The sequence below is a fragment of the Podarcis erhardii genome, assembly GCF_964252035.2.
Source record: "Podarcis erhardii genome assembly, chromosome: 3".
In the NCBI taxonomy this organism is placed as follows: Eukaryota; Metazoa; Chordata; class Lepidosauria; order Squamata; family Lacertidae; genus Podarcis; species Podarcis erhardii.
In genome coordinates, this window is record NC_138507.1 from 85661713 (window position 1) to 85689411 (window position 27699).

The following is a 27699-nucleotide window of genomic DNA, read 5'->3' on the forward strand; positions in this document are numbered from 1 at the left end:
TGCAAGAGCCTGGTTTCCCCAAAAAAGAAAAACCAAGGAGGCCATGAGGATAGTGTAGAAAATTAGCAGAAACATAATTCTGCTTCTCCACTGTTTGCTCCACAGGACTAAGAACATGGTACATATCAGCTGGCAGCATGACTTTAAAGGCACCACAAGGAGGAGCTGCTAAGAGCAGCCGCAAGGTAATAGCACATTTTGAGCGTCTTCACATTTGAAACATGGTTTTTTAAAGCATTCGCTCTTCTTGCACACTTCCCCTTCGACAGTCTAGCAGCCTGCTTCAGTTCTCATGTTGTGACTCTCCATGCACTGTGGATGAACTGCTGCTGCACCCCTCTTTGCTAGTCCAGCTGAAAAAAACACTCCCATCCCAGATGTAATGAACAGTGATTTTAACTGGAGAAATGTATTACTATGAAGCAACACATTATTTGTATGGAGGCAGAGGAACACCATGCAACTTGCAACAGCAGCAGATTAATCCAGTTTTAAAAATTTTATTGTGTTGTTTAGACAAAAAAAAAAAAGTTAATAAAAACACAATGGGGGAGTGCAGGAGGAAGAAGAGCTAAGGGTTCAAGCAAATAAGCCAGATATAAAAATCAAGGAGGACTTTGCTGGAAAATAGCGCATAAAAGTTGCTGCTGCTTCTAGGTTGGTCTTCTAAAAAACAGGGAAGAAGAAAACCTCTCCTTAAAACATCCCAGCTGATTGCGCCATCCAGGACTTGCCACGTTACAAACAGCCGCTCCCAGGCAGCAAAGAGTGGGAGGGAGGGGACTGGGAATTTCCCCAGTTCAGAGTAAAGTTTGCATGTAAGCAACTCCTATTCCTGCCATTTGATGACCCAAATGCTTCTCTACACTTGCTGCAGCTGGTGAGAAGCAGAGTGTATAACCTCTGGGTGGAACACAACAATCATCAAAGGAGCAAATACCTCCACGTTACACATGTTACACATACCACACGATCCGGAGTCCTATCACTGTGCAGGTCATGATTTCCAAACCCAGTTTTGCAGTCTCATGACAGGCTGCTTAGGATCACCAAACTCACCACTTTGAATGCAGAGAGAAACAAGACAATCTGCCTACCCACTGGCTAAAACAGACAGATCTGTTCCTAAGCAGGAGTACTGTTCAAATACTAAGAATCAGCATGCAGGAAATGTAGCCATGTGCAGCTTCTTCCAGCAGGGACAACAAAAACACAGTTCCTGGCAACTGCTACAAAGCTTATGTTCAAGATGAACAAAAGCAGTATACAATATGGGATTCCACAACACTTTATGAAGTGGGGTAGGCCTTGGAATTTCCTTGTTCTCCCTTGCTCCACAGGCAGAACTTCAAGTTGCCGGCACAGCGAGGGAAGTGTGGTGTTTTTAGGATGGCAGTTTAGAGATAAGGAACTTTCTTGTACAGCAGTATTAGCTAGTAAATCTGAAAGAGAACTGAAACAGAATAAGGCTTCTTTGCTTCGAATCTGGCCTCAAGAACACCAGTTATCTTGAGGCATGAGAGAAAGTCTCATTTTGTCCCCATAAGCTCAGCCTTCAAGTTCCTTCTGGCACGTCACAGAAGCAGTAGGGAGGAACTAAAGAGTTGTCTGTCCACTCTGCTTGCAAGGGTTATCCTCCATGGGAGGCAACAGGTGGACTAAACGGAGAGAATGGAACAATTTGCAGTCCTGGATGTTTCAGAATTAAAAGCCTGAGTCAATCCTCAACTGGCCACTGAAGGAAAAGCAGAAGGCCTGAGCAGCAGTAGCTAGATCAGAAAGTAGCTGGTGTGCGGGAAGGAAGCATTTTAAAAACAGAAGTGACTCTGGCGGACTGGAAAGAGAAAAACCCCTATTATAGTTCCATCACAGACTTGAGGTGAATGGCGGGGGCTGGAGGAAGAAGGAAAAATGAGGACTGACACACCACCTCTGTTGACTGTGCAGTCTTGGAAAAAATAAGTGTCCTCCTAGAACTTCTGATGTCTCCAATTTTCAACACAGCAGGCAAAGCAAACATAGAATCTGTCTATCTGGACTCTTGTCACTCAGGTAGGCGGCAACTCCATGACGCCATCAAATTAAATACACAAAGAACAATTTTTTCTCTCTCTTGCACCAGCTCCCAAGGTCCTGCGCACTACTGTAAGTGTCTGAAGAGGCACAAAAGGCTCCAATTCTGCAAGAAGGGAAATTATATACCGGTGACCAGCTCTGCTCCTATCAACTTGCAGCAGCGGGATACGTCTCCCAATGATGTATTCATTCACATTTTGCAATGTTCAACTGGAGCACACAACAGGTTTGCCAGAGATCTTCAGGTCATCAAAAGGCAAGAGTGTAAGAATCTGCCAAGGCAAAAGGAGATGAAACAGTAACATTAGCATTATAAAAGAAAAATAGGAATCTTATTCCTAGCTGTGAGGAGTCCCAGTGTAATGCATTTGTATCACGTCCTTCCTTGAAGAAGCTTGGAGTGGAGCGTAAGGGTTATCCCAGTTTATCCTCAGTGTCATCCTGTGACATGTGTTAGGCTAAGATAAGGAATGTCTTACGACACCCAACGAGATTCATGGTTGAATGGTAACCGCAATACCTCAAGGACCGCCTCTCCCCATATGAACCAACTTTTGTCATGTATCTTTGGCGCCAGGGAAAAACATTCCTCTTCTTCCAGGCCTTCGGCCAATTAAACAATCTATGGCCTTTGAAACTGTGGGAGGTATTATTTTTGTTACTATGTTATGCATTTTTGTGTTTTATATTGTAAACTGCCCTGTGATCCTTGGATAAAGGGTGGTATAGAAATTTAATAAATAGTAATAAATAATTGAATCCCTCTCTCTTAAGCTTTTGTTTTTATTATGTATTTTCTTTGTTTATATTGTGATTTTATGCTATGAACCGCCCTGAGATCTACATGTATAGGGCGGTATACAAATGTTAATGCAGGACCAATACATGAGAAAAAGAGTTGTTGCTTCATCCTGACCTACATGTAGTTCTGTGCTGACTTACATCCCTCCCTACCTGAGGGAAGGAGTTGCCAAAATTGCTCCACTGCAATGCAGCTGCTGCAGTTCCTTCCACTGAAGAAGCTTCTGGCACTGGAGACATCGGAGGTAGGCTTGCCAGTTTAGCAGCTCCTCCCTGCTATATGGCCTTAAGATGATGACACCAAACTAATCTGAATTGGAAATAGTCAAATCACAGGTATGGAAGGAGAGGTGCAACTGACAACGGCCAGTTGCGAAACTCTAAACCCTGTTCATAAAGCACCTTCTACTGATGGGCCAAAGCTTGAGAACTACGCCATACAGCCTGCCCTCCTGGCCTTGCTTCAAGAGCTTGATGGGAGTTGTTCAGCTTATTCCTACAAGCCCCTGATCTAGAACAGCCAGACTCAGAAAGGTTCTCACATCATCGTTTTCATCAGCCAGGTCCTGGGCCGTCTCATCCTCCATATTCCGCAGCAAGGTGTCTGCCCCCGATTGGCAGAGGATGGCAGCAATCGCAGCGTCCTTCCTGCCTACTGCCAGGTGCAGTGGGGTGCAACCGTTGTACATCTGGGCATCCACCTGGGCTCCCATTTCAAGGAGGTGCTTCACAGCCATCTCGTCATGGTTCTCCACTGCCATGTGCAGGGGTGTCTTTCCGCTTGTGCCATCCTGGGACGATGAAAGCAGGATGTCAGATCAGCCACTTCAGTGAGCTTCTGAAACAGAATCTTACAGGGATGGAACACCCTCTAAACCAGGGACGGCAAACCTGTGGTCCTCCAGATATTGTTGGACTCAACTCATCAGCCTTAGCCAACATGGTCAATAGTCTAGGATGATGGGAACTAGAGGGGCATCTGTAAGGTCACAGGTCAGCCAACCCTGTCCTACACTAGCACATTTCAAAGACTCAGAGAAGTGTAGAGTTGAAAGGGATGCTGAGGATCATCTAGTCTAACTCCCTGCAATGCAGAAATATGCAGCTGTCCCATACGTGGATCGAACCTGCAACCTTGGGATTATCAGCACTACGCGCTAACCAAATGAGCTATCCTGTGGCCAGGATTGGAAACTGGGTCCTGCAGCATAGAGACACACTGTTCCTAAACCTAATCTCAAATGAACACAGGAACAGGCTCAAAACATAACATGGAGTTTTAAATCTTCCTGGAATTTTAAACATTTGGGGGAATTCCAGGAACCTACACAGATTCAGATGATCTTGGGTGGGGAATCACAAAGGTATGGAACTTATCATTTTCCCTAATCTGTGTCCTGTTCCTGCAGCTGCAACACTGTCCAGTGGTTATTCACTGTTAAAAATCTGCTCTGAATAAATCCAAGTGATGTAGATCAAGCAGTTCTGCAAGCCTGTGTTTTTGCAAAGCTGCAGCTTGTTCGTTCCTGTTCAGTCACCTCTGCCCACCTTTTGATACTTCGCTAGGCACTTCCTACACATTTTCAGTATTAATCTCCCCTGCCACAATGGACAAACTTTTTCGCTTTCTGTATCTAATTGCCAGATCTTCTTGCTCGGCCTGATCGCAAAAGTACAGAGCACGTGTGGCTCTGGTGCAGCTGCCCTTGCCATACCTGAACATCGATGTCGGCTCCACTCTTCACCAACAATGCCATCAGATGCAGGTTCCCTTTCAAGGTGCTGATGTGTAGGCAAGTCAAGCCTGGAGAAGAAGACATCCCAGGAAGTTGCTACGAGGCAAGTAGCCGAACGCTGGCCCCAGTGTGTCACCAGACACACACACACACCACCCTGATCAATCTTTACTACCTCACCTTGCCAGTTCTGGAGGTGCAAATCTTGGCGGCTTTTTCTAGCCTCCAAGGTCTTGTTGGAGATGATCCCCTGCAGCAGCAGCTGCACACACTCCAGGCTCTGCTGCTCACAGGCCAAATGCAGTGGTGTGTTCCCATTGCGGTCTTGCAGCGCTGTGTTCACTCCTCTCAGGACTAGTGCTTGCACCACTCTGGACTGTTCCAGGTACACGGAGAGGTGAAGCGGGGTCTGTAAATGGGAAACGGAGAAGGTTATTGCAAGAGAGTGACACAGGGGCTAGAGTAGAAAGGTGCAAGAGGCAGGGGCAAAACCGAGAGTGGCTGTTTGCTGTAATTGCATCACAAAACACACACACAGGATTTAGGAATGGATGTGTAATTTAATATCTCAGCTGAAATCTCAGCTTTCATGGTGGGGGGGAGGACACACACATGCAACACCTAGTGATCCTTCAAGGGTAAGCTTCATAGAATTGTTAAAATTCATGGGACATCAGTACCCTGTATATCTTCTCAACAGGATTGGCAGAAGCCAGAAATAAATCAACTAAAAGCAAACAGCTGTGTGAGTTTACTTCATTTATATAGCTTGCAGAATGCAGTCTTCTCTAGGCCAGAATTTGGATTACTCTGGTTCTTTAGATTTCTTTATAAAAATCTCACATTGAATACACCACCTTTGGCAAAAATGAGAGGTAGATGCTAAACTTTAAAGCTCGCATGTTCTTTTCCTTAGAAAAAGTGCTCTTATTCAACTGGGGAAGCAGACTTCTGTGCAGTCTGCCAATGCAGATATACATCTAAGTCCACACCCCAAAGATCATTTAGCCCCCAATAACTAATGGGGTCAAATGACTCATCCAGATGAAGGGATATATTCCTACTCAGGGCACAAGTTGCTACATGCAACTCAAATTGGACTGAGACCATTGACAAGAAGAGTAACTAGAATTAGTATTACTCATTTAATGGATTTCTGTAACATCTTTTAATGTGTATATCCTTCCAAGGTAGGTTATAACAAAAATCTATCACTGAGAAGCAACTGTCACAAATTCTCAAGGAAAACTTCCAAGACTGTCACAATAGCTTAGCTGGTTAGAGCATGGTGCTGATAATGCCAAGGTTACAGGTTTAATCCCCATATGGGAGAGCTGCACATTCCTGCATTGCAGGGGGTTGGGCTAGATGATCCTCAGTGTCCCTTCCAACTCTACAATTCTATGAACCTATGAAAAAGAAGCATAACAAATCTGCATATGCCTGTCCACCAGATCTAGAAAAATGAGGCAAGGAGTAAGTACAGGGGGGGAAATATTATAGCCAGAGACAATTGCCACGAGCAAGACAGAATGACCCAGATTCCCAGTTGTTTTCTTTCTTCTAGCTAGACTGGGAAAAATACTGACCTTTCCCCACAGTCTATCACATACCTGGAATAAGTCATTCTGGATCTCTAAAACCTCCACTGGCAATTGGGAAATGAAGCAGAGTGCTATTGCAGGTACACAGTGAATGACTGCCAGGTGTAGCAACCTGAAAGAGAGAAAAGAGATTTTAGTTTGTGGTGCAGGGCCCAAGTCATACCAACCTAGAATCATGAACAACACACTCCCCTTTAAGCATGAAAAACATTTGGGAAGTTCCTTGCTTGCTCTTCACACTTAGAACAGAAAACACGCACATGAGTTTATTGGACAACTGATTCAGTTAGACCTCCATGTATATACAGGAGTGATAACTCTTCCTGAACCACTTTACATGCTTACAACTTTTCACAGGGCAATGTACAGTTTTTCCACAGCAACTTCTTGCCATTTGTCAACCACGTATTTTCCTGGTGAACATCGTCATTTGAAGACGAAACATGTGCCTATTGATGCATGGTGGCTGCAGAACTCATTGTGGATTCCCAGCAAAGGTCCCACCAGTTTAATTCAGATTGTCAGTCGTTGACAAGGCAAATACAAGCCTACCAAGAACCAACCCTAGAATCCAAGACCGTTGAACCCAGGAAGACAATAAACTTTGCTCTTGAACCAGGAAAAGAGAGAACCTCCATCTTTGGAAGAAAACAAGCAACAACGAGATCACATACAATGAGAGGTACCAGGGATACATGCCAAACTCTCCCAGTAGTCTTTGCATGGCATCTAATCCCAGCGCAACAAGGACTGGAAAGAAATGGAGATGGCTCAACTGAATTCTTCTTCTAGTTATATGAAACAGATGAGCATCAGTGAAGACTCAAGCTGCACCCCTGTTCTTGAACTAAGGGTCAATTCTAACAACCCTCTAAGCACATGACAGCTGTGGTTTTTAGAATGCTGATTAACTTCTCAAAAAGTGGCAACTTTGATTGAGTGGAAAAATATAATCTGTGACAACAATAGCACCAGCATTAACACAAATGGCCCAATGAGAGGCAGGCCATGACTGAAGTCAGCAATCCAAGGACTGAGGACAGACTCATACAGAGACTCACTCCATCAAAAGCAAAAAAAATTCCAGAAGCTTCCATATAGCTAGTTCTACCTACAGTGCAGAGATCACAGCTCAGATGGCTATTTCACAGACAGGCTGCACTCATGGCAGAAGTTTCACACTAGGCCTCATCAACTCCTTTCAAGTCTGAAGAGGAGTCTGATGGAAATTCTCAAAAAAAATTCTCCACACCAGCAGCTCTTATGCAACTCTACCTGTTGAATGTTTCTACCAGAACATAAATTCATGAATCACCTCACAGATTGAGCAGGCCTTAGAAGGTTGCTGCCACCCTGCACTATCCAACTACTCCTAGCTGTTCAAAGGTACAAAGCAGGCACTCCCACTACCCTGAAACTGAAAGTAGGGTTTTGAATGTGTTTGAAAATAAATACGGGGTGCATGCACAAAACCTTATTCCAACAAAACATCCCTCCTTTTTTTCTTTTTCTTTTCCCCCTCTTGCCTATAGAAGCTAGGATGCAAGAGATAAACTTAGTTATATAGATCAAAGACAGAAAAGCAGCTTTCTAGTTTTCACTGCTGTTAAGTACAGGTAATTGTTAAACCTGATACAGTTGTACCGTAGTTCTTCAACAGAATGCGTTCAACTCCCAAACCGTTCAAAAAACAAGGTGCGTCTTCTGATTAGCTGCAGGAGCATCCTGTAGCCAACCGGAAACTTTGGAAGCCGTGCCAGACGTTCAGCTTCTGAAAACTGTTCGAAAACAGGAACACTCACTTCTGGTTTTCGATTGTTCAGGAGCCGATTTGTTCGGGAGCCAAGGTGTTTGAGATCCAAGGTACGACTGTATATTAAACTTGCAATGGATGCTTTTCTAAAAACGATTTAAACACCAAATGAAACAGTTTTTGAAAAATCAAGTGATTTCTCTTTTTTAAAAGTGGGTACTCATGCATCGCCCTGCCCACATTCAGAAATAATTCCAGAACAAATACAATGCATCAGAGTCAACCAGTTTCTTTTTTTAAAAAAGGGATACACTTTTAGAAATGTGTTCCAGAGGGATAGTCTGCAGTAGCAAACACAGCAAAGCATCAAATGGCACTTTATTATGGCACAAGCTTTCATGGACTTTACTTCTTCAGAATGCCGCCTCCTCAACCTTGTGTGTGGAAACTCAGGACAACATCTGATGGACTGTAGTCCAGAAAAGCTTATGCTGGGGTGAGAAACTGCAACCCCTCCAGATGCTGGGGCTGAAGTCCAGATGTTCAGATGATGGAGGTGGATAGCTCAGTCGGTTAGAGCGTGGTGCTGATAATGCCAAAGATTTAAGTTTGATCCCTGTATGGGACAACTGCACATTCCTGCATTGCAGGGGGTTGGTCTAGTTATCCTCAGGGTCCCTTCCAACTCTACAATTCTATGATTCTATGAAACAAGCATTGCCAATGGTCAGGGATGATGGAAGATGCAGTCCAACATTTGGAGGGCCACAGGTTCCCGGCCTAGCTTATGCCGTAATAAAGTTTGTTAATCTTTAAAAGGGGTCACAAGACACTGCTTTTGCATAAGTATGGAACTGATCAGCTTAGAATGTATTTCCAGTAACCTAGCCGACCTATTCAAAGTTACCATGTGCTTTAAAACAAGTCTGCAATTAGAGAATCGTTTTTACTGTATTGTCGCACAGCCCTTCTCGTTTCCAGAGCGTTTAACAAAGGGGATTTCCATAGAAGCAGAGAGAAGGGATATGGGAGGTGGTAGTGACAAGGTCATAGAGAAATCAGGAAATAAGGAGGGGGGGGAGGAAAGGAATCAGGCGTCCGTCCAAGGTACCCAAAAGCCATCACAGCAGCCCTGGCTGGGGCTGCCTAGAGGAAACTGCGCAAGCACCATTTTACAAGGCTTCCATCTGACAAATGGACTCTTAAGCAGAGAGAACAGAGCCAAGCAACATATGTGGCTGAGGCACAGGCAAGGCCCCAGGGGAAGCCCAAGGTCACATGGGCATGGGGAATTTCCCTGCCCTGCCGGAGATGTGGCCACCCACAGTTGCCTCAGCAACAAGGGGAGGGGAGAGTTGAAGGAGGCTGTGCACAGCTGCTGTTGCCCATAGAGGGCTGAAGACACTGTGGGAAGAGAGAGGCTGGGTCCTTCTGAGGATTTCTCTTCAAATTCAGTTACCGTACTTTGGTTTTATAAGGCTGCAATTCAGACACAGCCAGAGGGAGTAAAAAAGATTGCAGCTATATAGCTTCTAAGTAAAAGATGTTAGGACTGTTCTACAAGCCACCTCACGATTCTTTATTTCATATGCAAAGTTAAATTTACATCGGTGCCAGTTTATTTCTATTTAGAGCACACCAGTAAAATTGCAGGTGACCTACGCATTGGGAGGTTCTCTGGAAATACAGCAACAGAACAGGGAAGTTGTGTAGAAAAGGGGTAGCACGCTATGGGACAAAGGCAGATACCTAATATTAGTCATACCTGGAATAGATGAAGTGATCTGTGGGCATGCAATTTCCATTTATTTCCATGGGTTCATTTCAAGTATGACTTAGCCGGATATCACTCCAAATTTCCATGGATGTACCTCCTCTATTCTAGGATCTTACACGTCTTATAACACTGTTTTTCATTAATGTTAGCTAAAGTGGCTGACCAGAGTATGCATAGACGCCAAACATCCCACTCTCTGGGCTGATCCACTGACAAGTGGCTTCCTAAGCAAGGCAAAATTGCCCAAAACCTTACTTAAATCAGCTTCGTAATTATAAGACCACAAAAGCCTTATAAATGGCCCACCTGCCCACACATGTCCATAGTGTCACTTGATGGTGTGAAACAAAGGTGGGGGAGAAGGAGTTTCTTAAATTTTACATAAATATTCCTGGCTAAAACAAATTGCCCAAAAGCAAAGCATTTAAAAAAACACAAAAAAACCCACACAGCTCAGCATTCCCTGCACAATTTGCAACTGGCCTCCACATTCAGACTTTGCAAGACAGTTGGATCTGAGTTATCTAGTCCCTCAGACCTGGTAGATTCCAAATTACAACCTTAACCAGCTGCTTTTCGTGAAAACTAAACAGGCACCTAGATTAACACTGCAATAATTGAAGCCCCCAAACTGTTTATTCTTAAAGCAGGATGATATGAAGCACCTTAAATACAATTAGGAATACAGTGTAAAATATATGAGTGTTCCTGCATTTATTTTTCTTATGGCTAAAATCAATGTTAAAAGGAGAGGAAGTGTCTGGGGGTTTGAGGGGGTGGGGAAGAGGAAGAGGAAGAGGTAGTGACAAAGGCAGAAGCCAGGCAATAGTTTTTGATAGGGGAATCTGGATTGAAGAGAGGCCTTTCTTCCATGCCATAACATGCCCCACCCCTACCTCTGGCCAAACAGGTCTGACAGGGTTTTGGAACAATACAAAAACCTTTCAAAACCTGGCTTACCAAAGACAAAAGTGAGATGCACTGAACAAGAGAGTATCATTTTAAAAGCCATTTTTTGAGTCTTAAAAACCCTAAAAGTATTGTAGAACTATGAATTGTAGCAATGAATTGTAGCATAACCTTGCATGGATAACAGTGCACTTCAGATGCATCTGATGAAGTAGTCTGTAGTCTGTGAAAGTTTATGCCATACTAGCTAGTCTTTAAGGTTCCACAAGACTGTTTTTGCTGGGACAGACCACTTCAGCTAGCTTCTGGTTTTGGTTCTACGATTATTTTTAGAACAAATTCCAAAGGGCTAGCTGAGTTGGTCTCTAGAAGTGGACCCAAGCACACAGCCTACCCACCCCCTCAAAAAAACAACCCCACACCTAATAATGATAGTAATCTCTGCTCACCATCACATGGTACAAAGAGAACTGGAAGAGATAAGATCCTAATTTGAAGCAGAAAGAACTAAAGAAAGGTTAAATAATCTACAAATGCACCATTTCATTTCAGTATTACTTGTACAGAAAATGCTGCTCAGAGGCTTTGAGAGTGTTATCAATAAAGAGACAGCAAAAATTAGCAAGAGAAGTTACAGTGTTGGTTTGGAATCAGACAGGACCTAAAGTCAACTGCACCAGAATCTTCTCAGTCAAACATCAGCCGAAACACTCTGCTAGATGGTACCTGTGCCTGAGTGATCTCAAACTGGAAACCAGCAAAAGACTCCATTGAAATTTGCTTCCACAAACTATGTCCTGTTTGGTGCCAGATTACGAATGTTTCATTCGCTCTCGTTTCCAAGGATCTATCATTACATGTGTGCGCGCGCACACGGTCAGTTTATCCTTGCAGATCTTTTACATTTTGACTTTGTGTGGCTTGAAGTTTATCTTTCTTGCTTCCTAACAAGTATGTAGCAGATAAGAACTCTCAGGAACAGGGACTTTCCAACAAGGCAATCCGGGCTGAACTTTAACCATTGCTGCTTTTATCTGACAGACTGCACAGAATTCTCTGGGGCTATTTTAACCAAGCCACTTTCCCCAAGAATTCCTCACAACAGCCAGCAAGGACAGCCAAATTCCCATTCTAGGGGGAGGCTGGGCTACCATCACAAGATACCAAGCATCAGTATCTGCTTCAATAACACTAAACTGAAATATTTATCCAAAAGTTTGCTTTACTGTCTGGAACCAAATGTAATCTGTCCAGAACAGAAGGGCACTTCCACACCATCTGGCCCCAAGTTATTCAAGCAATGTATGAAAACAAAAACCCTTGCCATTGCACCTGTATCAATAGGTCCCCATTTCTTCATACTTTATAGCAGAAGTGGGGGTGGGACCCAAGCACATGGGTTTATTATAAATTCCTTTAGAGCAGAAACCTGTCCAGCTTTGCCTCTGTAATTCTACAAGATGCCCGTTGGTGGGACAAAGCAGCAGCAGCTGCTTAACTGCAACAGAGGACATGGAGTCTGTGCTATAGAATGAAGAGGTAGAATGGCATATATCACTTCAGACTACAGACTAACAATAATATTGTTCAGTTAAAAACCTTGCACATAGAAAAATCAATACAACAGGGAGTGAGCTAAGCAAGAATCTCTCACCCCAGTGTGCTAAACTTTATTAGCAAGCAGGTTTGCTTTGCAATACATAATCACTGAAATAGGGTACCCTTTGGCTTGAAATAGCACGGCCCTGTCTACTACCTCATTTTTCTATGAGGGGAGAACAAACCTGAAAACGGCGAGCGCTCTCTCTCTCTCTCCCTCCCCCCCCCTCTCTCTCTCTCTCTCTCTCACACACACACACACATTAAATAACAATCTGTCAGCTATGAGCTATTTCAAATACAGTGGTACCTCGGTTTATGAACTTAATCCATTCTGGAAGTCCATTCTTAAACCAAGTCGCGCTTTCCCTAATGAGGCCTCCTGCCACCGGTGCCCTTCTACCATTCGGTTTTCGTTCTTAGACCGAGGTAAAGTTCATCAACCGAGGTAAACTTCTGGTTTTGCGGAAGTTCGCAACCCAAATAGTTCGTAAACAGGGCTGTTCTTAAACCAAGGTACCACTGTATAGCCTTAGAAGTGAATGGACCACCGATATCAACTTGCAAAACACAAGCAAGTCAACACAGAAAATGGAACAGTGATACACCATGGGAAGCGACACTTTTTCCAATTTCCTCCTTCAGCTCTATGTACTTTTCAATGTGTGTTGGGGGGGGGGGGAGAGACATAACCTCTCACTCCACCTTGTGACAAAGGGAGTCGTAAGCAGGGGGGCTCCGAGGCTTTGTGGGTCCTCAAGGACACTGTTGCCAACCCAGCCTTAGAGAGGGGCTTCCCTCCTTCACTTTTTTTTGTCCTTCTGCAAACCTAGTGGGGGTTCCCCCAAGCCTTCTACTATCTCCCTTATGAGCTCAGTTGGTAGTATTTAGGCTGCAGAAGGATCCATACTCATCTCTGAACTTTGTGACTGGGAGGAGTGGTGTTTCTAGTCCTTACTGTCTGCAACAGCTGGCAGAATATCAAAGCTTGTTTGGGAGCAGGGAGGAGGAAAAAGGGAGTGAGCAGGATCCCCCATGGTCAGGAATGTGGCTTGAGAATGAGAGCATACACAGCCCTGAGCATGATTCATGGAAGGACGGTGTCTACCTAGTCACAGTGAGACTAATGTGCACTTACAATAGAGGAGGAGTGGGGATATTTCAGTGTCAATGTGGGAAGTCCCTGATCATGAGGCAAGAAGGGGTGGGGGAAGGGAAGCTTCAGCTGCTGTTTACTTGGCCTGGATTTTATACAGTTCCCTCCCCACCTCACAGAACTATGCTAGGGAATAGCCCTATTTTCAGGCCCAGGCTTTAAAGCTTTCATTATCCTCTCCCAAATGTGCTGTAGTTACTAGAGAAAAGCACACAGAGGAGGGGCCCAGTTCTAATATTGGGACCTGTTTATTTATTGTGCAAGAGCTACTTGCGCCGCTTCCTCCCTTCTTCCCATCCCCTCAGCACAGCCTAGCAGTACACCACCCAGCTCTGACAGGGTAAAAAGGCAAATACAAACCCGTCTAAACAAAACACATGAAGCACTTTGGCGTTATCACCTCAGTAGCTCTCCTGCATCCTTTCTATAAACCAGGTGCAATACTACCACTGTAATATTACGGATGGGAAACTGTGGCCCAGAGTACCATCAGCTGAATATATATTATGAGACTGGGACCAGGCCTTCCTGCATAACATGGTCCATGCATTCCTTTGGGTCCCTACCTGTGCCTTTTAGCAAACCTCTAACACACAACACTCAGCCTGGATAGCTCAGTTGGCTAGAGTGTGCTGCTGACAATGCCAAGGTCGCAAGTTTGATTCCCATATGGAACAGCTGCATATCCCTGCATTGCAGAGGGTTGGACTACATGATCCTCAGGGTCCCTTCCAAATCTACAATTCTATGATTCTATGTCACTATTCACAGTTCAGAGAGACAAAGAAGATGCCTTTAAAATGGCTTCCCAGTGCTTCACATTGAACCGTGTATGGTACAGCAGAGGACTCTGGGGGCAAAACTGGTCATTCCTTCTCCAAGCCAGTCAGGAGCTGATGGGAGATGAATAGAAGGTCTGGGAATTAAAAGAATGGATTCAGGACCTATGTCCTCACTCTCATTATAACCCAAAAAGCTACCACTTACTAAATCAGATTAGCACAATATTGCATGTCTTCCCCTGGAGTAAGCTTCAGGTTTGTGGGATCTACTTCTTTTGTTCGCTTTAGTGTTAAAATAAAAACCTCCAAGAACCACCAGCTTTGTACAAAAGGCATGCACCTAGGGAATTCTGAGCCCAGGAATTTGCTTTGGGGAGCAGAAGTGAACAGAACACAGTCTGCTCACACAAAAAAAATTCCTGCTTACCCCAAGTGTTTTTTTATTCCAGCACTATAATTTTAGAGTGCAGAGTCATTTTGTTGCTGCAGTTGAGAATCAGAAATCCTTGCTGATCTACTGCAAATCACCCAGAGATTTGCCTTCTACTTACCCCAAAACACCCCCAGGGTCTCGGGTAGAGGAGTAGCCTTTTCTCATCTTCTGAACTTTCTACGTGGAAATGCCAGGGACCTTCTGCATCCAACCCATATGCTCCACTGCTAAGCGACAGTCCCTCCTCAAATAAGTTCTGCTTTGTTGACTTAAGAGCATACGTTACAAACTTTTATACGTAATAAGCAACAGAAACTGAATACAAGGAATGACACTATTCATCCATTACCACTTTCTAGTGCTCCCCTGCCCCCCTTAGGAAGTAAGATGGGAAATGCATGCAACTGAACCATTAATCCAATAATAGCTATGAAAGGGAAGGGGAAAAGGGGGCTAAGAAACCGAAACAAATATGAACACTGTTGATACCAAGAAGCCAATAGACTCTCCAGAAAAATAAAAGAGGGGAATTCCACACTTGTCCAGTGCATATTTTTTTAACTGTCTTAACTGACCTCTTTTACCAAGAAAAACTGTCCGACAGTAACCTTTTTACAATACTGTGGTATCAATACACATATCTCTCTCTCTCCCCTAATCAACACTTTCCTCCCTGCTATTCCAGTTTCTCAGCCTCCTTGCAGTATTATATACCTGACTAATTAACTGTGCCTGGTGGCCTGATGTTACCAAGGTGGCAGCTGTAGATTTTAGAGCATGGGTATCCTAAAGGTGAGGAACGGGAGTTGCTCTTGCCCACAGGGACAAAGACCTGTTTTGGAAACCACCTTTCCTAAAAATGTACAAACACCAAACTGAGCTATTTCAACCCTCTTTGGATTTCCATAACTGCTCCCACCAACCCTTTTCATATTGTGGAATTTTCCCATCAGTTTCAGGAAACAAAGATCACATGAGAGACTCCTGCAGGAAGGACTATAAAGGATAAATACATAAAGGGACATTTGTGAAGAAAGGAACAGAAGCCCTTCCTTTCAAAGAGGAAGCCAAAGGCAACACCAGTGAAAATATAATGTCACAGACTTCAGCGGCTTTTCAGTATTAAGACTGAAGCCACATCTGGTCTGCTGGTCTTTTTTTAAAGGAAGACCCATCTGGGATCATAGGTGAAAGCCTTCTTGTGCAATAAGCTCACATTGCTGTGTAATTTAAGATGTGCAGAGGTTAATTGAACTAAAAGTGCACACACCAAATCTACAAAGGCAGCAAATTCAAAATTGAGGAATTTTGTGATAGTGTTGGGTCACTCAGTGGAATACATCCTAAAAGCTTCCAAGTGCACTAGCTACTAATCCAAGGTAAACAAAGTATTAGACAATTTTCCTCATTTAAGGAAAAATGGGATTGGCACCATATAAGCAGTAGGGAGACTTCAGCACATAGGCAGAAGGTGTAGTTTTTCCTAAGCCATACTCATTTGTCTATCACCTGTGGTCTTATGATGCATGTGACAGATAAACCTGAAGGGTGAAACTGAACAGAAATCATTCTTCTTTTCCACCCTCAGGTAGAGCTCAGTGCTTGTCAAATTTGGCGCCTTTATCTGTTGCCCTGCACAACAGAGTCTAATAGTGCACTCCCAACCTTTCCTTTGCAAATGAGTTCCTGCTTTCTCTTTAGGAAATAAAGAAAGCTTTAAGTTCCTGAACAAAGTACAGGATATAAGAAGCTTTTATGTTTAAAACGACAGGATAAAAATGCAACTGATTTTAAAAATAATCATCATGATTTAATCATCTTTCCTTTGCAGATGACTATGGCCAATTGGGTTTCTTCCAATAAATGGCAAGTCCAATCACAGGAAAGGGAATGACAAATGGGCACATCTGCATATGAGGAAGAGCTAAAGTATTTGGATACAAGTCCTGCCAAGATTCCTCATTCACTCAGGTACCTTTTTCTACACAGGAAACAAGAGTGAAAGATGGCGACTTTCCCCAAGACTGACAAACTGGATCAGTGCCAGAGGTAGTACATAAATCTAGGCCTCCCAAGGTCTATCCAGGTAACTCAAGACTGTAGCACAGTGACTCTGTGTAGCTAGATAGCTGGAGAATTCACAGAATCCTTAACATTATGCATCCCTACATGTTATTACTTGCCCCAGCATCTTACATTGCATACATGCCAATTAGACTGGCACATTTTGGCTGGGCAATGTTCCCATGAACTAGTGCCTCACTGGCATCGATTCATTTCCCAGATGCTTGGGAATGCCAAGTTGCTGAATGGTAACAGTTGTTAACGTTTGCTTTCTTCTACAGCAAGCCAAGGAGGTACTTGCAACAGAAGAATGCAAAATTGCTCCACCACAACCTGCTGGTCTAGTGGAAATAATGAAAAGTCATGATAGTTTATTCCGCTGGAAGGAGGGCAGGGGGCACTAATAAAACTTTGTCATAGAAGTGACTGGGGGAAGGGGGAGATCGCATGTTCTAGCAAGTGCTGTCTTTGTAATAAAAACATTTCTAGATAACAGAACCGATTGCCCTTGGTCTCAGCTTATTTTTAAAATCCCGAACAGTTTAAGCCCTGGACATATTTGAGACCCACACCTAGAACTCCACCTATGAGATGCCAGCACTCAAAATACCTCATGTAATCTGGAATTCCCATCTACCTGGAGTTAAGCAAGTGATCATTCATTTGCTGTAGCAGATTCTACCATGGAAGCTTGCTCTTCCCAACTCTCCATTACTCTCCATTCCTCCCTTCTCACCATTACAAACTGCTAGAAAATATTTCCTAGGCCTGTTCTACACATTAACAGAATAAGGCGGATGTAAGGTGGTAGAATAGAATGTTTCGCTTCTGGCTGCAAATGGGAACCATAAATTTGAACCCTTATGCATGGGAAAATCCCATGCAAAATAGAAAATTAACAAATCAGGGAAAGCACCTTCCTCCCTGTGCAAGACTGTTAAATTGCAAAGTGTCCCGCACCTGTATTGAATCTACCATTACAGGTTTCTACTGCCTGTATAGATCAGGCTTCATTTAAGTGCATTTTAGAGATGTCATGATTAGTTTCCAGTCAGTATCTTCCCTTCCCTTCTAAAATGTGTGCTTTAATATTTTATGGCACTGTTGGAATTACAGTGGTACCTCGGGTTACAGATGCTTCAGGTTACAGATTCCGCTAACCCAGAAATAGTACCTCGGGTTAAGAACTTTGCTTCAGGATAAGAACAGAAATCATGCGGTGGTGGCGCAGTGACAGCGGGAGGCCCCATTAGCTAAAGTGGTATCTCAGGTTAAGAACTGTTTCAGGTTAAGAACGGACCTCCGGAACGAATTAAGTTCTTAACTCAAGGTACCACTGTAATAAGTTATGTTTTGTAAAGCAAACCGAGTATGAGTTGCCAATGGTGCTAAAAAAATAAGACTTGGATGGGCAGTAACATCTGATATCCACAGATTTCAGCTTCTGTGTATTGAGAACTCGGTGCATGCTCCTTCCAGCTCAACTTCTAAAATCCATGGGTGACAGAAATGAAGCATGAATGCCCAATGTAATTTCCATTTAATTTAGTACAGTCAGTTCCAATGTGTACACATCCTGAAGCCAAAAATTGAGTCAACACATTTAAAAAACTAAAAAAGAACAGTCATCATGAAATTCTTCACCTTGTGGTTTTTGAGCCATTTGTGTAAGTGATATCAGCCATGGTGCTAGAAGCATCTTTGGGATGAAAGCAGAGATTCATAATCTCCCATTCACAGGACATGAACATTCACTGTGGGCTAGAAGATGAGACTCAAGATATCGGAATGAAACATTAGCCCTTGCAAAATCTTATCAGACTATTCAGCCTGTATTACAGCGATTCTTACTCAATGGGAGTTTGGGTCCTCTTCTTCTAAAGCATCCAAGAAGATTTCTGGAAGTTTTCATCTTAAGAGAGTCCCTCTGCTTTAACATCTCCTTGCATAAATTAGATATTCATTACAAGTTTCCCCATTCCACTCCCTCCTCCAATCACAGAAGAGCTACACACTTGCATTAAGAATACTTGCGCAGCCTCCTGCATAGGCAATGAGCTAATTCAACTGTGCAAGAACTTCTGGGGGTGGGGAAATTCTTATGATCTCTCCATCCCTTCATGCATTAAAAGCACGTGTGCAAGGGGTTTGTGCTGCCCACCCTAATCAATACACACGCTTGGCAGTTTCGCTTGTACTTGCACATGGTCTCTTCCGAGATCTGCATAAGGCTCCTCCACATGAGAGCATATCCAGATTGGCCCAAGAGTCTCTTCACACAAAGGCAGCCCAGGGGGCATGGCAGGTGGCAGAAGAGCTGGGCTAGCCAGCACAACTCCTTCGTGCATGCTTTCCATTTGGAAGAGGGATAATGCAAACTTCCTTTATGTCTCTCATATACGCTAAGCCTCCAGCTGTTACCTGGTCTATGTCAAGTGCCTTCTAACTGCACCTATTACAAAACTCAGCATCTTTTTTTTCCACTGAAAGATTACAAATTCTAAAACAACCCAACATCTGCATGGTAATCATTTCCACTTGTACCAAGTAAGACTAATTTAGGATTAATGTGGAGAAGCACTGTGAATTCTCTGAAGATAATAACAATTCTCTCAAATCTAAACAAGTCACAGGGGAGCAAGTCTCTTTGTTTTATTTTTTTAAATAACATTTTATTAATTTTATTCCATATTACATCACAATGCAAATATACCAAAGCCTTCACCACATCATCCCCACATATATTTATCATTTAAATCCTCAAATATTCTTTTGTCCCTCCCCCCGCTTCCCTCAGCCTCCACTCGATTTCCTCTACATTCTGAGATTACATTTATCTTTGCATTCTACAGACTTCTCAATTCATCTATGTATTCTTATTGTCCTTCCTTACTAGCTTACATTCACCCAAATACTTTACATTTTTAATCTAGGCATAATAGCATATCTTTTTTTGAGCAATATTTTTCCCATATATTCCTCAAAACATTTCCACTCAAACAATGGGAGGATGACATAGGCTGAGAGATTAACCCAACTCAATAGACCAAAATGTGGTCTAAACCCCCCTTTAAATCCATATCAACGAAAAGAAAAGAACTCACTCTGAAACTCACCTACAGGTGGTACCTAACACCAAGAAAACTAGCACTAATACGCCCAGGAACCTCACCAAAATGCTGGAGAGGGTGCACCTCCACAGTGTGGTGGGAGTGCCCCAAAATCCAACCATTCTGGATAACAACTATGCGAGAAATAAGTAAAATAACCAAGCAAGTATTAGAAATCACCCCAGAATTGGCTTTACTAAACATCTTCCAAGACAATAATGCCCACTTACACCACAAAGAACTCATAACCCACCTACTTTCAGCAGCCAGAAGCATCATTGCCAGACACTGGAGAGACCTGTCAGGAGTAAGCATGGACCAATGGTACCAAATAGTATGCGAAACAGCCCTACTAGAAAAATTAACCAATAAACTGAAAGTGACACGGGGACAAATAGAAGAAGACACCTTCACCCCGGTATGGCTCCCCTTTATCACATACACAGCCCAACAAGACGATGACAAAAATCCACCAACAGCATACAAATCAATATGGCTAACCTGATCCAAAACACCCACCCACCTCACTCACACACGAAAACAAAGATCACCACAGCCAATCACAAACAAACAACCACACCCTAGGCCAACCCTAACCTCTCTCACTGCCAAAGGAACACAAGCAAACAGCAAAGAACCTGCACAAGCAACGCTGACACCAAATCCAACATATAGTAAGTGAAATAGAAACATCGCCACGCCACCCAACCCCACTCTCACCCCTCCACCTCTTTCCCCCTTTTCTTCCTAATGTCTCAACAAATGAAAATGATTTGTAAAAATGTTACATGGGGGGAAAAACACGAGAGAGAGACTTTGCACACTTTTGTAAATCAACAAAATCTTTAATAAAAAACAAAACAAAACATTTCCACTCCTTTTTTAATTTTTGATTCGATTGAATTCTTATAATAGCTTTTAGTTTTGCCAAAGCTAAGTATTTATTTAATTTACAAATCCATTCCTCCCTTGAAGGTAGAGTTTGTGATTTCCATTTAGCAGCAATCACTACTCTAGCTGCTGTGCTTGCATATAAGAAGTTTCTCTCTCCCCCCTCCCCCCGGTATCTCTTCCCCTATCAATCCAAGGAGATATATCTCTGGTTTTTAAATTATTGATATTTTCAGGATCTTCTTTAATTCTTCATGCATTACTGCCCAGAATTTCTTAATTTCCTCACACCTCTGCCACAAATGTATTGTTGTTCCTATTTCTTTGCCACATCTCCAACAAAGGTTGAAGTTCAATTTATATATCTTTGCCAACTTAGCTGGTATTGGATACCACCTGTGGAAAATCTTCTCGCCAGAGTTTCGGGGAGCAGGTCTCTTAACTGATGCTTCAAGCAGTGCTATCTTGTTATCAATTGATTAGGCCTGCCTTGGTATTTATTTATTTATTTATACTTCATAAAGTTTATACGCCACTTGAGTGTAGGAAAACCTCAGAGCAGTTTACAAAAGATAAAACAGTAAAATAAATCCCAACCATACTTATCCCAAACATACAAAAGTTAAAATACTAAAACAAACTAAAATCACCATACCTTTCTATGCTTGTCTAAACCAGAATTATTTTTTTTTGCAGGTGCCAAAACAGCTAAGACCAATTACCATATTTTTCGCTCTATAAGACGCACTTTTCCCCCTCCTAAAAAGTAAGGGGAAATGTCTGTGCGTCTTATGGAGTGAATGCAGGCTGCGCAGCTTTCGCTGAAGCCAGGGGAGCAAGAGGGGTCAGTGCGCACCGATCCCTCTTGCTCTCCTGGCTTCGCTTCGCTGGAGAGCCGCTGCGCAGCTTTCCCTCTCTGCGCAGTGCCCCTTCAGCAAAGCAGGAGGAGAAATGGAAGGGGCTCGGTTTCTCCTGCCGCTTCGCTGAAGGGGCGCTGCACAGAGAGGGAAAGCTGCGAAGTGTCCCCTCAGCGAAGCGGGAGGAGAAACGGAGCCCCTTCCGTTTCTCCTCCTGCTTTGCTGGAGAGGCGCTGAGCAGAGAGGGAGAGAACTTTTTCTTTTCTTTTTCTCCTCCTCTAGAACTAGGTGCATCTTATGTTCGGGTGCGTCTTACAGAGCGAAAAATACAGTAAGATCCTTCTTTTTGAGGATGTACATATATGGGATAGCTCAGCTGGTACAGCATGAGACTCTTGATCTCAGGGTTGTGGGTTTGAGCCCCACCTCTTAGAAGAGGCATTTCCTCCTGTGTGAAAGTGGAGGGCATGGATGCTATCTGCAAGTTTTTTCTAAGTACTCATACTAAAAACAACGTAATTTTAAAAATAAAGTGCATTGCACAAATTATTCTGAGATGCCTCTTTGGTTGATTAACACAGCAGCTTTGATTAAGCCAGTCTAGATCAGTAAAAGGCTACAGCTCTACTGCGCAAAGCTATTGTCCTCCTTTGTTCGAGGCTAAATTTGAGCATCCCGCAAGAGCCACATGTTCCAGGCCAGGCAGGAAAGCCTAAGCAGTTTTTTAAAACTATCGCTTACCTACAGGCACCACCACATGAAGAGCAAACATCCCCAACCCAACCCCTATCAGGACAAGCTTTAAATATACTCAATGACCTTTCAAGTCTCTGCTCTACAAACCTCAGTCTAGAAGTCACCGACACGTGATTTCCCAACAGTCAGTAGAGAGTATGGTACTTAACCACATGCCACAGTTAGGCTTCCCTGCTGTCGCCTACTCCCACTAGAGACCACATGCATATTCGGTCCTACCAAAATAGATACAACTGTTTCCATACAGTAAAAAAAAGGTAGTTGTCGTCTCATTGCCACTCAGTTTGGGGAATCCTGTGCCTCACAAGACCAAGCAAAGCAGCTACAAGGCAAAACAAAATGGCAGCCACACACAAATGACATCTGGGGCCCACACTTTAGGAACTTGAAACTGGTCAGTATTCCACTGCCAGATTAGAAGACTTCCTCACAGTGGAATTTCATTCCCTATCAATGGGGGCTAGAGGTCACTATTATCTTTTTCACAGCACTCTTTCTCCTCACACTGTGTAACTAACCATCCTCTAGCAGTAGGGAGTGGGGAACCTTAGGTACTCCAGACTGTTAAGAATACAGTTCTCATCATCTTTGACCATGGGTCATGCTGGCTTGACAGCAGTTGACCATGGGTCATGCTGGCTTGACAAGAATTGTAACCCAACAACTTGTGGGAGGGCCACAGGTTTCCCATCCCGGTCTTGTGGACATCTCACCTTGAGTCATGAGAATCTTCACTACCTTGCAATTGCAAACAGAACTCTCCATGTATTAAGAGTCCTATCCAACACAAAGAGGGTTCTGTGCTGAACAAAAAAAGAACGGAACCATTATCCTGCTTCAAGAATGCCTGGAGTCAGATTTTGAAGGTCTCAAGTTTTAGCCACTTAAAAGGAGTTTTAACTAGCTTTAGTAAATCACCAACATCCACTGGGGTGGCCTAGAGTACAGCAGGAATATATGTAAACCACTTCAAGACTGATTCAATAGTTTCATTTCTAGGAAACGTGGATGAAGTGGGCCCAGAAAACCCTCCAAGAATTCTGGATTCAGGAAAAAGAATAGGGTTGCCATACGTCCAGAATTTCCCAGACATACCTGGAATACTACAGTTAGAAGCAGTGTTTGGGTGGAAGTCGTCAAAATGCCTTGGAAAATCCAGACATATGGCAACCCATATCAGCACTGTCAACAACTTTTGTGTCCGGATTTTCACTTGTTGAAATATGGCAACCCTATACAAAGATCCATTTAAGTCCCCTTTGCAGGTCTACTGTGGAATGTACTACAATTGCAGAATTCAGAACACCTGGACAAAGAGGGATCGAGGAGAGAAGAAGAAAGAATTGGTGTGCGACTGGAGAGCAAACATGTAGAAAAACTTGGAGAACAGCATGAAGACCTGGGTAAAATAAAGTAGCATAGGAGGGAAGGGGGGGAGGACTAAACACAGATAAATTAACAAACAAAAAATGCAAGAGAGTAGCTACATGTTGAATTTGAAGCTGAACAAATGCACATACTCCACTGAAAAGTGCTGTACAGGAGGAATAGGAAAATTCTATCCCATGATGGACAATTCACACGTGGAAGACATCACTTGATGTCTATGTGTAAAGCAACACTGAGCATGTTGTTTTTGGTACAACAGACCAACATAGCTCCAGCAAACACACATGCAATTTGGAATGATTAAAAAACACCAATCCAATTCAGAACCATCTGCATTCTCACTATGGCAGCTGTTAAAAAAAAAACAGGAAGCAGAAATCTGAAGCCACAAACTTCTGTTCTTTCATCACTAGAACTGCTACAAGGAAGTGATATTGTTCAGTGGAGATTGCTGAGAAATTGTGAATAAAGTAATTCCCACTCTGCCACTTAGGATGCTCTCAGCCAAAGGGAACATTGCCCAGAGTGGCTGGGCAACCCAGTGAGATAGGAGGGGAATAAATAATGAAATTATTACTGTTGTTGTTCTTTTGAGTAAAACAAGGCAACAAGTTCAAATAGATCACTCCATATGGCATCAGGTGTTGTCACTGCCTTGACTCCTGGAGGGGACACCTCTCACTGCTTCTACCCAAGCCTCCAAACTAGGAGAGGCATGGAAGCACTTGCAAAATAAGATGCATCTTCTTGTTTCCCCATCCCCACTACAAACAATTGATTAGGTTAGAGACTTTTCCCACCATCTAATTTCAAACTTAGCATTTCCCCCCTCCATAGCTATAGACTTATCTAGGAGGTAGGAGAACCAATCAACAATAACCAGGCAAGATGGCCGGAGGCCTATGTTTGAAAACTGCAGGTTCCTGACAAATGCAGAGCTGGAGGCGGAAGTGATTTAATAGTGTGGAAGAGAGCAGAAAGATGGTGTTGAACTCTTCCCCCATGACCAAACTTTCTCCCTGGTAGGGCATACTTTTCATGTCGCGTCCAAAGGCAAAAGCAACACAGGGAGGTAGAAAGGTGACTTGAGAGAAAAAGGATGCATGGATGAGGGTTCAGCAGCTACTGCACCACCACAGCCACTGATTCTACACCAAGCTGTCCCCCATGCTGCCATTTTAATGTGTTCAGCACACAGGTCACACTGCCATAGTGTCTATAGTTAGCCCAGCCATGCCAGAGTGGAAACTGGAAACATCCAGAAGGCTGGAAAAATCAGAAACGGCTCATCTCATCAGAGACGCAGGATCAGGAGGAAGTTAGGAGGCCACAGACGGTGTATTAGTTATGGTAAACCAACAGCAGAGAGCCAAGCTTATTACTTCCTGCTTGATATGAAACCCCCACTCTCCAAATGTACAGGATTGCATTTTACCCGCACAAAGCCCTCAAGAGCGAACCTAAAAGCTCCGGAAAAGCATGCCTCAGATCAGAGCCCCAAGAGACACTAGCACTACTACATCACAGAAGTCATGTGGGCTTGAGATGTTTGCCTTTCACACTACTAAGTCATCAAACTTGCCTCTACTCTACAAAGGCGGCTATAAAAAGCATAAATGGCTTAGAGGTCATGGAAAACTTAATGGATGCCCCAATTTCACCACTTCTTCTTTTTTTAAAGGCAAGAACAACTTGCTTAGAAGCAGACTCCCAGCAAGCAACCCCATGCTAGGTTGGTTGTGCAATTGGAAATGTGAACTATTACTTCCCAAAACTCCATGGATCTTTCGGCCAGAGATCCAAGGTGATATGAGGGGGCTGGATTTGGAATCAACACCTTTTAGAGTGCCTTGGCAACTCATTCTGAGCTCATCCTGCTCTTTCCACATGCCTACTCCACAGGTTTGTTGTGCAGATGAAGCCATAAAAGATCGGGGATCATTGCACCAATGATCACAGCAGAGTTTGTATGTTCAATCTATTTTCCAATGAACAAATAAGGAACAGAGCAACTCCCATGGAAAAATAAAACTGATACTAAAACTGCTGCCAAACAGGTTTGCAGAAGGTTGTGAGGGAAGGAACAGAGAGGTGCCAAAATAACCCCCCTCCTCCCAACATCCATTCAACCCCAACTATGTCCCACATTACATTTAAGGAATTTCAGAGAAACCTTTGCCAACTGCCTGCATCATATACTTATTGACAAAACATGCTTTTTGACATTTTTTGAAGCGATACAGCTGCGTCTGAAGGGCTACCCCATATCTGCAGACAAGAAGGTCCCATATAAACAATGGGCTGCTTTTATTTCAGATGGCACTTTTTAGGCTGCGTCTAGACAGAGGCCGAATACTGCAAACTGGACGTTTACACCACGATTTTGTCCAGAAACGGAATGTATTGGGCAGGTGAGGAGGATGAGAGAAATACGGTACATTATTTTGATTGCAGCAACGCTACATGTAAGCTGCAAAAAAACAACCCCAAAAACAAACTTGTATGCATGAAGATCAGCGATACCACAACACCCTTGTGTCGGGAAGCACCCTTAAGGTGTTCCTTGAGTTTGGAAATGTTGACTGATCTAGTAACGTCACCCCTCCACCCACACGCGACTCCCTCTAGTAGTTTCCCCGTATTCCCCCGAGTGCAGAAAGCACGCGCGCAGGTGTCTTGCCTCCGTGTGCACGCGCTCGTTCGCACTTTGTTTGATGTTCAGCAGACGCCCCCACTCGCCCAACCTGCCCCACCCGCGCGCCGACTTTCAAGTCTCCTGTCTCCCACGGACTGAAACAAGCACGTGAGAACGAGCTGGGGCCACTCACGTGTCTCCGTCCTCCGAGACGAAAGCGAACGTCTCTAGCAGCAGCTGCTGCCGGACCCTTTCGGCCTCTTCCTCCTCTTCCTCTTCGCCAGGCTGGCGAGGGGTCTCTCCCAGCCCCGCCAAAGACTCGACGAGTGAGGAAGAGCCGTAGCTGGAATCGAGCCGCTCCTCCGGCTCCGACGCCGAGCCCTCCTTGCCCGCGGCCGCGTCCGGGAAATCGGCAGCCTTGTCCGAGCGGACCCCTCGGGCTGCCGGCGACCGGGGCTCGCCTTCGGGCAGCTGGCCCTGCAGGGAGCGGATGGAGCCGAGGCCGGAGTCGCACTGCCCTTCTTCCAGGTAGACGCCGCCTTCCACCTGCACGTCCTTCTTGCCGTCGCAGCAGCTCCGGGTTTCCGACATGGTGGCGGCGGCGGCGGCGGCGGCGGCGGCAGCAGGAGGGGCGTCGAGGCGCGAGGCAAAGCGGAGCTCGGGGCCCTGGCGGCGCCTAAAGGCTGGAGCAGAGCCGCGTCCCGGGAAACCCCGGCGGGAGGAAGCGCGGAGAGCGCATAGCCGAGCAGGAGAGGGCGATGCGGCGCGCGTGAAAGAGCCGCGGGGCCAGCAGCCCCGACGCTTAACCAGCCTGACTCCGCCCACCTCCGCCGGAGCCAAGCCCGCCTCCGAGGGAACGGGCGCCGCCTAGCGGCAAGACGGTGAACATGAATACACCCTCCACACGCCCCGACGCGCACACAGCCAAGCGACGCACACGTGTCCGCGCATGTACGTGTGAAAGGAGCCATGGGTGGGCTTTGCATCGCCCGCATACGAAAGCAACGCCGAAGCCCCTATTCGGGATTTTGAACCCACGGACACTAGAAACGTAGAAGGAATAAGAGATCGTGCAAGCTAGGGTCGCACATAGTCCCACCCCTGGTTGCCGGGTTTTCTGTATCAGTTTGAAGGAGGGGGCTATGCAAATGAATGGGACCTTATTATGCGGGAAGAGTCAGGGTATCTAGATGCGAAAGAGGACTAACTTCTTGCACCTTTAGTAGCTTGGATTGAGTCAGACCAACGGTCTATCTAGCTGAGTATTGTTTCTACATTTGACTGGCGGCGGCTGTCTAAGGTCTCAGGCAAGGGACTCCCCAGCCCTACTTGGTGATGCTGGGGATTGAACTCAGGACGTTCTGCGTGCAA

The 27699-nt window shown here is 44.4% G+C and overlaps 1 protein-coding gene across 1 annotated transcript; it reads right to left on the minus strand.

The window, feature by feature from the left end:
• Window positions 1-484: 484 nt before the first annotated feature.
• On the minus strand, window positions 485-27136 carry NFKBIE (NFKB inhibitor epsilon). Its single transcript, XM_081856092.1, has 6 exons — window positions 26522-27136; window positions 6227-6329; window positions 4794-5022; window positions 4593-4681; window positions 3420-3668; window positions 485-2348 (listed from the first exon to the last, which is right to left on the minus strand). Exons 1-6 carry the CDS (start codon window positions 26917-26919, stop codon window positions 2283-2285), a joined length of 1134 nt encoding a protein of 377 aa, XP_081712218.1. The 5' UTR covers window positions 26920-27136; the 3' UTR covers window positions 485-2282.
• Between the last annotated feature and the right edge of the window lie 563 nt (window positions 27137-27699).